The sequence below is a fragment of the Ranitomeya variabilis genome, chromosome 4, assembly GCF_051348905.1.
Source record: "Ranitomeya variabilis isolate aRanVar5 chromosome 4, aRanVar5.hap1, whole genome shotgun sequence".
NCBI classification, from domain to species: Eukaryota; Metazoa; Chordata; class Amphibia; order Anura; family Dendrobatidae; genus Ranitomeya; species Ranitomeya variabilis.
Genome location: NC_135235.1, coordinates 379,235,020 through 379,247,481, shown reverse-complemented (window position 1 = coordinate 379,247,481; position 12,462 = coordinate 379,235,020). Strand labels below are relative to the sequence as shown.

General features: G+C 46.2%; 1 protein-coding gene across 3 annotated transcripts in view; it reads left to right on the top strand.

Moving 5' to 3' along the window:
- LOC143768938 (dual specificity phosphatase 29-like) overlaps positions 1-12,462 on the top strand; it is a 295,682-nt gene that overhangs the window by 250,934 nt on the left and 32,286 nt on the right. For all 3 annotated transcript variants that reach the window (XM_077257541.1, XM_077257542.1, XM_077257543.1), the window contains exon 2: positions 9,805-10,021. In XM_077257541.1, coding sequence (XP_077113656.1) covers positions 9,825-10,021 — 197 coding nt within the window. In that variant the 5' untranslated portion in view covers positions 9,805-9,824. The remainder of the gene's footprint in view (positions 1-9,804; positions 10,022-12,462) is intronic.

Genomic DNA, 12,462 nt, shown 5'->3' with positions numbered 1-12,462 from the left:
CTATTTTGCAATGTGACTCTCTGTAGCTGGAAGCTCTCGTGGACTGAAATTGCCACTCCAGTGGCATGAGTTGTCACTGGAGTTTTAAAGTAATTTCAGGATGGTGTTTTTGAGTAGTGTTTTGAAGTTGACCGTGAAGTGACTCTTTCCTGTACTTCTGCTATCTAGTAAGCGGACCTCACTGTGCTAAATCTGCTGTTCATCCTACGTATGTCTTTTCCTCTTGACTCACCGTCAATATCTGTGGGGGGCTGCTATCTCCTTTTGGGGTTCATCTCTGGAGGTAAGGCAGGCCTGTATATTCCTCTGATAGGGGTAGTTAGATCTCCGGCTGGCGCGTGGTGTCTAGGGCATCGTAGGAAACACTCCCCGGCTACTTCCAGTGTCGTGTCAGGTTCAGGTCACGGTCACTTTAGTTCCCATCACCCGAGAGCTAGTCCGTTGTTATTTTGATTTCCCTGCCATTGGGAAAATCATAACAGCTGCCGCCTGAACCGAGCACAGGCGACAGAACTACAAGGGGCCCCTCGGAAGGTGAGTATATGTTTATTTTTAATTTTTTAACCTGTGACATACGTGGCTGGGCAATATACTACGTAACTGGGCAATATACTACGTGGCTGTATACTACGTCGCTGTGCAATATACTACGTGGCTCTGTGCTGTATACTACGTAACTGGGCAATATACTATGTGGCTCTGTGCTGTATACTACGTAACTGGGCAATATACTACGTCACTGGGCAATATACTACGTAACTGGGCAATATACTACGTGGCTGTGCAATATACTACGTCACTGGGTAATATACTATTTCACTGGGCAATATACTACATCACTGGGCAATATACTACGTAACTGGGCAATATACTACGTGGCTGGCCAATATACTACGTGGGCTGTGCAATATACTACGTGGACTGTGCAATATACTATGTGGACATTCATATTCTAGAATACCCGATGCGTTAGAATCGGGCCACCATCTAGTTTAAAATAACTGATAAAGAGTCATCGTCTTTTCTGAACTTGATGAAAATAAGAAGGAAGCCATTTATCTTGCAGATGGGAGTAAAATAACCGCAGAATATATAGGACAAGGAATGCTAATCTGTCCTCATAGATTTGTCATAATTCAAAATTACTTGTAAAGGTTGTTATATGTTCCAGGACTAGAAGGAGGATTGTTATCCATAAATCGTCTGACAACCAAAGGACTTACTGTAAAATTCAAAGATGATAATTGTACAATCCTAACAGGAGATAAGTAATAATTAATGTCAAAGCAGGTGAACAATTATATCATCTAAACAAATTAAAGGAACAGATGAAGTTATGTACACATGATCACAAGAATTGTATTCACATGTGGTATAACTACCTGGTTTAAGAGCGAAAAATTTAAAGTTTGAAAATTACAAAATGTTCTCTTTTTTTTCACAGTCGTGATGTTTTCATAAATTAATGCAAATCTTATTGATCCAAATTTACCACTAACATGAAGTACGTGTCACAAAAAATCTCAGAATCATTGAGATATGTTGAAACGTTCCTGAGTAGTGTTGAGCGATACCGTCCGATACTTGAAAGTATCGGTATCGGAAAGTATCGGCCGATACCGGCAAAATATCGGATCCAATCCGATACCGATACCCGATACCAATACAAGTCAATGGGACTCATGTATCGGACGGTATTCCTGATGGTTCCCAGGGTCTGAAGGAGAGGAAACTCTCCTTCAGGCCCTGGGAACCATATAAATGTGTAAAAGAAAGAATTAAAATAAAAAATATCGCTATACTCACCTCTCCGACGCAGCCGGGACTTCAGCGAGGGAACCGGCAGCGTTGTTTGTTTAAAATTCGCGCTATTACTTGGTCACGTGAATTCCCGGCTTGTGATTGGTCAGGTCGGCCATGTTGCCGGGACGCGGACCAATCACAGCAAGCCGTGACGAAATTACGTCACGGCTTGCTGTGATTGGTCCGCGTCCCGGCAATATGGCCGCCCTGACCAATCACAAGCCGTGACGTCACGGGAGGCTGGACACGCGCTCATTTTAAAATGGGCGCGTGTCCAGCCTCCCGTGACGTCACGGCTTGTGATTGGTTGCGCCGCGGTCAACCAATCACAAGCCGGGAGGCTGGACGCGCTCATTTTAAAATGGGCGCGTGTCCAGCCTCCCGTGACGTCACGGCTTGTGATTGGTCAGGGCGGCCATATTGCCGGGACGCGGACCAATCACAGCAAGCCGTGACGTAATTTCGTCACGGCTTGCTGTGATTGGTCCGCGTCCCGGCAACGTGGCCGACCTGACCAATCACAAGCCGGGAATTCACGTAACCAAGTAATAGCGCGAATTTTAAACAAACAACGCTGCCGGTTCCCTCGCTGAAGTCCCGGCTGCGTCGGAGAGGTGAGTATAGCGATATTTTTTATTTTAATTCTCTCTTTTACACATTTTAACATTAATGTTGTTGCGATACCCAATACCCGATACCACAAGAGTATCGGAATCCCGGTATCGGAATTCCGATACAGCAAGTATCGGCCGATACCCGATACTTGCAGCATCGGAATGCTCAACACTATTCCTGAGTTATCTATATATATGAGGCATCGTGATTACTCGCTAATCCCGCCCCCTGCACAGTAGCTCCGCCCCCCACCACATCACCACACATAATCCTGCCCCCCACCCCATTACCACACACAATCCCGCCCCCACCACATTACCACACACAATCCGTACCACATCACCACACACAATCCCGCCCCCCACCACATCACCACACATAATCCTGCCACCCCACCACATTACCACATAATCCCGCCACCCCACCACATTACCACACATAATCCCGCCACCCCACCACATTACTACACATAATCCCCCACCACATCACCACACATAATCCCGCCACCCCACCACATTACTACACATAATCCCACCCCCCCACCACATTACCACACATAATCCCGCCCCCCACCACATTACCACACATAATCCTGCCCCCGACCCCATTACCACACATAATCCCGCCCCCCCACCACATTACCACACATAATTTCGCCCCCCACCACATCATCACACACAATCCCGACCCCACAAATCCCGCCCCCCACCACATTACCACACATAATCCCGCCCCCCACCACATCACCACACATAATCCCACCCCTTCAACACATCGCCACACATAATCCCGCCCCCCAACACATCACCACACAATCCCGCCCCCCCAAAACATCACCACACATAATCCCGCCCCCCACCCCATTACCACACATAATACCGCCACCCCACCACATTACTACACATAATCCCGCCCCCCCACCACATTACCACAGATAGTCCCGCCCCCCACCACATTACCACAGATAGTCCCGCCCCCCAACACATTACCACAGATAATCCCGCCCCCCACCACATTACCACACATAATCCCGCCCCCCACCACATTATTACAGATAGTCCCGCCCCCCACCACATTACCACAGATAGTCCCGCCCCCCACCACATTACCACAGATAATCCCGCCCCCCACCACATTACCACACATAATCCCACCCCCCACCACATCACCACACATAATCCCACCATCACACCACATTACTACACATAATCCCACCCCACCACATTACCACACATAATCCCACCACATTACCACATTAAATCCCGCCCCCCCACCACATTACCACACATAATCCCGCCCCCCACCACATTACTACAGATAATCCCCACCACCACATTACCACACATAATCCCGCCCCCACCACATTACCACAGATAATCCCACCCCCCACCACATTACCACACATAATCCCACATTACTACAGATAATACCGCCCCCGCACCACATTACCACACATAATCCAGCCCCCCACCACATTACCACACATAATCCCGCCCCCACCACATTACCACACATAATCCCGCCCCCCACCACATCACCACACATAATCCCGCCCCCTACCACATCACCACACATAATCCCGCCCCTTCAACACATCACCACACATAATCCCACCCCCAACACATCACCACACAATCCCGCCCCCCAAAAACATCACCACACATAATCCCGCCCCCCACCCCATTACCACAACTAATAACGCCACCCCACCACATTACTACACATAATCCCGCCCCCCACCACATTACCACAGATAATCCCACCCCCACCACATTACCACACATAATCCCGCCCTACCACCACATTACCACACATAATCCTGCCCCCCACCACATTACTACAGATAGTCCCGCCCCCCACCACATTACCACAGATAGTCCCGCCCCCCACCACATTACCACAGATAATCCCGCCCCCCACCACATTACCACACATAATACCACCCCCACCACATTACAACACATAATCCCGCCCCCCCACCACATTACCACACATAATCCCGCCCCCCACCACATTACCACACATAATCCTGCCCCCCCACCACATTACCACACATAATCCCGCCCCCCCACCACATTACCACACATAATCCCGCCATCACACCACATTACTACACATAATCCCACCACCCCACCACATTACCACACATAATCCCACCACATTACCACACTAAATCCCGCCCCCCACCACATTACCACACATAATCCCGCCCCCCACCACATTACTACAGATAATCCCCACCACCACATTACCACACATAATCCCGCCCCCACCACATTACCACAGATAATCCCGCCCCCACCACATTACCACACATAATCCTGCCCCCCACCACATTACCACACATAATTCCACATTACTACAGATAATCCCGCCCCCCCACCACATTACCACACATAATCCCGCCCCCACCACATTGCCACACATAATCCCGCCCCCACCACATTACCACACATAATCTCGCCCCCCACCACATCACCACACATAATCCCGCCCGCCCACATTACCACAGATAATCCTGCCCCCCACCACATTACCACACATAATCTCACCCCCCACCACATTGCCACACATAATCCCACCCCCCACCACATCACCACACATAATCCCATCCGCCCACCACATGACCACACATAATCCCGCCTGCACACCACATCACCACACATAATCCCGCCCCCCCACCACATCACCACAGATAATCCCACCCCCCCACATTGCCACACATAATCCCGCCCCCCACCACATTACAACCCATAATCCCGCCCCCACCGCATTACTACAGATAATCCCGCCCCCCAACACATTACCACACATAATCCAGCCCCCCACCACATTACCGCACATAATCGCGCCCCCACATTACCACACATAATCCCGCCCCCACCACATCATCACACATAATCCCGCCCGCCCACCACATTACCACAGATAATCCCGCCCCCCACCACATTACCACACATAATCCCGCCCCCCACCACATTACCACACATAATCCCGCCCCCCACCACATCACGACACATAATCCCGCCCGCCCACCACATCACCACACATAATCCCACCCGCACAGCACATCACCACACATAATACCACCCCCCACCACATCACCACAGATAATCCCACCCCCCCACATTACCACACATAATCCCGCCCCCCACCACATTGCAACCCATAATCCCGCCCCCACCACATTACTACAGATAATCCCGCCCCCCACAACATTACCACACATAATCCCGCCCCCCACAACATTACCACACATAATCCCGTCCCCCAACACATCACCACACATAATCCCGCCCCCCACATCACCACACATAATCCCGCCCCCCACCAATTCACCACACATACTCTCGCCCCAACACATGACCACACATAATCCCGACCCCCACCGCATTACCACAGATAATCCCGCCCCCACCACATTACATAGTAACATAGTAACATAGTAACATAGTTAGTAAGGCCGAAAAAAGACATTTGTCCATTCAGTTCAGCCTATATTCCATCATAATAAATCCCCAGATCTACGTCCTTCTACAGAACCTAATTATTGTATGATACAATATTGTTCTGCTCCAGGAAGTCATCCAGGCCTCTCTTGAACCCCTCGACTGAGTTCGCCATCACCACCTCCTCAGGCAAGGAATTCCAGATTCTCACTGCCCTAACAGTAAAGAATCCTCTTCTATGTTGGTGGAAAAACCTTCTCTCCTCCAGACGCAAAGAATGCCCCCTGGTGCCCGTCACCTTCCTTGGTATAAACAGATCCTCAGCGAGATATTTGTATTGTCCCCTTATATACTTATACATGGTTATTAGATCGCCCCTCAGTCGTCTTTTTTCTAGACTAAATAATCCTAATTTCGCTAATCTATCACACCTCTATCACAATTTACCACACATAATCCCGCCCCCCACCACATTACCACACATAATCCCACCCTCCACCACATTACCACACATAATCCCGCCCCCACCACATTACCACACATAATCCCACCCCCCCACCACATTACAACAGATAATCCCGCCCCACCACCACATTACCACACATAATCCCACCCCCCACCACATTATCACAGATAATCCCGCCCCCCACCACATTACCACACATAATCCCGCCCCCACCACATTACCACACATAATCCCGCCCCCCACCACATTACCACACATAATCCCGCCCCCCACCACATTACCACACATAATCCTGCCCCCCACCACAGTACCACACATAATCCCGCCCCCCACCACATTACCACACATAATCCCGCCCCCACCACATTACCACACATAATCCCGCCCCCCCACCACATTACCACACATAATCCTGCCCCCCCACCACAGTACCACACATAATCCCACCCCCCACCACATTACCACACATATTCGCGCCCCCCCACAACATCACCACGCATAATCCAGCCACCACACCACATTACTACACATAATCCCACCCCCCACCACATTACCACACATAATCCTGCCCCCCACCAATTACTACAGATAATCCCCCCACCACATTACCACACATAATCCCACCCCCCACCATATTACCACAGATAATCCCGTCCCCCACCTCATTACCACACATAATCCCACCCCCCACCACATTACCACACATAATCACCCCCCCCACCACATTACCACACATAATCCCCCCCACCACATTACTACAGATAATCCCACCCACCACATTACCACACTTAATCCTGCCCCCCACCACATTACCACAGATAATCCCGCCCCCCACCACATTACCACAAATAATCCCGCCCCCACCACATTACCACACATAATCCCGCCCCCCACCACATTACCACACATAATCCCACCCCCCAACAAATTACCACACATAATCCCGCCCCCACCACATTACTAGAGATAATCCCGCCCCCACCACATCACCACACATAATCCAGGCCCTCACCACATTACCACACATAATCCCGCCCACCCACAACATCACCACACATAATCCCGCCCGCCCACGACATCACCACACATAATCCCGCGCCCCCAACACATCACCACACATAATCCCGCCCTCCAACACATCACCACACATCACCACACATAATCCCGCCCCCCCCCAACACATCACCACACATAATCCCGCCCCCCACCACATCACCACACATAGTCCCTCCCCCCACCACATCACACACATAATCCCGCCCCAACACATCACGACACTATTGTTATTAACTTCATTTTAACTTAATGTACCACCTGCGTAAGCGCTATTGTTAATTAATGTTGTCATTATTTACTTTAGTTTAATCACCAGCAGCGTTAATTAGATAGCAATGAGCGTACCGAGCGTTAGCTGGCTGGAAACATCTAGTTACTTCATAAAGTGACACTGATCAGAGTGGTAAAATTTTGCCTGGTCAGGGAAGTGAAAACAGACTTGGGGGTGAAGGGGTTAAATGGATTTTTATTCTTTCATTCTAGTGATGCACCCAAAGGGTTAACAAACTTCCTGTATGCTGTTTGAAATACTTTAAGGGGTACAGTTTGTAATACATGGTAATTTATGGGGCTTCTAATTTATAACCCCCTCAGAGTCACTTCAAATCTCAATTGGTCCTCAAGAAATGCAGTTATGTGAAAACGTGTTTGCCCCCTGCCTGATTTCCTATTCTTTTGCACATTTGTCACACTTAAATGTTTCCGATCACCAAATAAATGTAAATGCAAATATTAGACAAATATAAAACAAGTAAACACAAAATGCAGTTCTCAAATGAAGGTCTTTATTATTAAGGGAAAAGAAATTCAAACCTACAGGGTCCTGTGTGAAAAAAGTCATTGCCCACTAAACCTAATAACTGGTTGGGTAACCCTTAGCAGCAGCAGCAGCTGCAATCAAGCATTTGTGATAACTGGCAATGAGTCTTTTACAACGCTCTGGCGTAATTTTTGCCCACTCATCTATGTATAATTGTTGTAATTCAGACACATTGGAGGGTTTCTGAGCACGAACCGCCTTTTAAAGGTCATGCCACAGCAATTGAATTGGATTAAGGTCAGGACTTTTAAGACTTTGGAGTGGTCTAGTCATTTTATTTTTCTTAAGCCATTCAGACGTGGACTTGCTGGTGTGGTTTGGATCATAGCCCTGCTGCATAATAACCAAAGTGCACTTCACAAACAAATGGCTGGACATTCTATTCTAGGATTTTTTCGTAAACAGCAGAATTAATAGCTCTATTTACCACAATTGCCCAGTCTCTTTCTTATGGTGGAGTCATGAACACTGTAACTGAGGCAAGTGAGGCCTGCAGTTCTGATGTTGTTGTGGGATATTTTGTGACCTCTTGGATGAGGCGTCGCTGCGCTCTTGGGGTAATTTTAGTCGATTGGCCACTCCTGTTCCATGATTTTGCCATTTATTGATAATGGCTCTCACTGTGGTTCACTGGCTTTAGAAATTGCTTTAGAACTTTTTCCAGACTGATAGATCTCAGTTACTTAGTTTCACATTTGTTCCAGAATTTCTTTGGCTCGCAGCATGATGTCTATCTTTTGAGGACCTTTAAGTCTATTTCACTTCGTGAGGCAGGTCCTATTTAAGTGATTTTATAGTGATAAAATTTCCAATCTTGGAGCCAAATAGACACATGATGGTGTGAGCTATGCTTTTCTTGTCCTGATGAAGAAGTCTGTAGTACTTCGATACGTGTAGACTAAAAGAAAAAACGCATGTACTTTCTGTCTGGATTTGGATTTATTTTATGGGATAGCATCAACGCAGATTATCCACAAATCCTCCTTATCTGTGTTTTCCGGGTCTGAAGACCCCTTGGACCTGCAACAGCTGGATGTATAAATGATTGAAATGTTGTGTATTCACAACTATATCAGGTTAGTATAATCTTAAACACCTTTATCTCGCTTGGATAAAACCCTATTGCACTGTCTTTTTCCTCCTAGTTTTATTCGGGTCAGGGTTGTGGCACCCCATACTCATGATGAGTGTCGGTGTTCGCAATATCGCAAACCTAACTCTATGAGGGACCAGACAAGGATTTGTGTTGAGGTCCATGCAACTTATCTGATGCTCCTGATTCATGAAGAGGTGTAAGCTTCCAGCACACCTCCTCATCAAGAATGGTTTGGACCACAGAATTGAAAAAATTGGTCTGTTTTAGGAAGGTCAAAATTTTGCTGCAATGGAAAGGGACTAATTTTACAAACCCATTAATGTGATTGCTTCTTGTCATACACCTGACTTCGCTTTGAGAGCTATTAATAATATGTTATGGGATTACATTGAACAGCCACAACATTTATAAAAGGGAGCATAGATGTATTCTACCTGCCACAAACCACCAACCAGATTGGCTAGACACTACTTTAATGTGCACATTTTTACCTATATAGGGACCACAGGACACTATTCTATGCCAGTTGCCCAAGCAAGAATGCCGGCTGACACAGAGAACCGGAAGAAGACAAATGCATATGCAGCTGTGGCTGTAGATCCAGATACCGGATACAGCACTCCTGGGGCATTCGAGCTAGAAAGACTATTTTGGCATGGAGCAGCTAAATTTTCCCATGTTGATGAAGTTTTCTCCAACTTGTATATTGGAGATGAGTAAGTATAGTCATATTGTGCTTATGCCATAAATATGTACAAACCAAAGGTTATTAGAACTTCTGACAACTTTTTGTGAAGTTCATTTGTACATTTATAACACTGCTCAACACTTTTTTCGTAACAGAAACATGATTAACAAATGTTACATAAGTTTCAAATGTTGAACACGAAAATTGCATTGAAAATGCGAGATTGGTTCTTTCGAAGTTGTAGAGGGAAAAATGAAAAAATAGCAGAGTTTTCTTTTATTAGAAATGTACATGCTTCAAATGTGATGTCTTTTTACTTTCCTCTTGTATGCCATTTCTGAAGTGTTTCTTTTAATCAGTGGCATAACTAGACTTTCATGAGCCCAGGTGCAAAATTTGAACTAGGGTCCCCAACAGCATGTTGGTCAGATGTAGGGGCCACTGTAATAATTTCCTCCTTCTTGGTCCATTCCTGTAATAATGTCACTCGTCCTGGCCCCTTCCTGCAATAATGTCTTTCTTCCTGGGCCCCATCTTGCAATAATGAATTCAAAAACGATCGGCGCTCCGCACTAGCAGTGGTACATGAGGAGGGTAAGTAGTGCAAAATTGGAGAAGTCCCAGCACTGACAGAAGGTGTAACCTTCTATCTTTATTACATCGATCCAACTGAAGGTTTCAGCTCATTCCGAGCTTTCCACAGCAGTATACACAGTAAGGATTTAAAGGCTAGGTTCACACGTTGCATATTTGCTGCTTTTTTATGCAAATTTTAAGCTGTATTTTACAGTACCAGCAAAAGCTATGAGATTTCAGAAATTTCATGCACACATTGGTTTTCAATCCTGACTGAACTGAAAAACTGCTGTGTTTTTTAACCCCTTTCAGACATAGGGCATAATAGTATGCTGATGTCGGCTCCGGCAGTGAGGCCACATCTTTCCCGGCACATGTCAGCTGTTTTGAAAGGCTGACATGCACCCGAAACAGCCGCAGATGGAATCGAGATCCACCCGTGGCTATTAAGCCGTTAAATGCCGCTGACAGCTGCATTTAATATGCGCTTCCGACAATCGTGACGGAAGTCCGCCCATCGGTGACCCCGTCATGTGATCGTGAGTCACCGATAGGTTGGCCTGACAACCAGAGGTCTCCTGGAGACCTCTATGGTTGTCACTGCCGGCTTGCTGTGAGCGCCGCCCAGTGGTCAGCACTCATAGCAAGTGAGTAATTCAGCTACATACAGGCGAACTGATCATTGGCTGTATGTAGCAGAGCTGATCAGGTAATGGCAGCTTCTAGTCTCCCATGGAGACTATTGAAGCATGCCAAAAGTAAAAAAAAAATGTTTTCAAAAATATAATAAAACAAAAAATCTAACATACACATATTTGGTTATCGCCGCATTCAGAATCGCCTGATCTATCAATAAAAAAGGATTATCCTGATTGCTAAATGGCATAGCGAAAAAAATTTAAAACGCCCAAATTACATTTTTTTGGTCGCCGCGACATTGCATTAAAATGCAATAACGGGCGATCAAAAGATCATACCTGCACGAAAATGGTATCATTAAAAACATCAGCTTGGCACACAAAAAATAGGCCCTCACAAAACCCAAGATTACGAAAAATGGAGATGCTACAGGTATCAAAAAAAGGCACAATTTTTTTTTTATTTTTTTTTTAAGTTTGGATTTTTTTTCCACCACTTACATAAAAAAGAACCTAGACATGTTTGGTGTCTATGAACTTGTAAAGACCTGGAGAATCATAATGGCAGGTCAGTTTTAGGCCGGCGTCACACTAGCGAGTTTACGGACGTATGAGCGCAGAAAATACGCATTGCACACGGCCCAATGATTCTCTATGGGGCAGCTCCTATCTGCCGTATATTACGCATCCGTAATATACGGTATGTTACGGGAGTAGAAAATCGCAGCATGCTGCGTTTGTCAGCGTATTGCGCAAAAAATACGCCAATGAAAGTCTATGGGGGCGAGAAAATTACGGATTACACACGGACCATGAGTGTGACTTGCAAGAAATACGCACCGGTGTTCTATAGAAAAGCCGGTAATTCAGTGCAGTATACAGTAAAATCACACTGACAGAATAGAATAGAATAGGTAGAATAAATGTGTACACATAGAATGTGTGTATATATATATACATATATATATAATATGTCAGTGAGATATATATATATATATATATATATATATATATATATATATATTTATTTATTTAATTGCCGGTGATTCAATTGCCGGCTTTTCCTATCTCCTTCACAAACCCGACAGGATATGAGACATGGTTTACATACAGTAAACCATCTCATATCCCTTCTTTCATTTCATATTCCTCTTTACTAATGTAAGAAGTGTCTTTGTGTCAAATTTGGGGGCTCTAGCTATTAAATTAAGGGGTTAAATCCCGGAAAAAATTGGCATGGGCTCCCACGCAATTT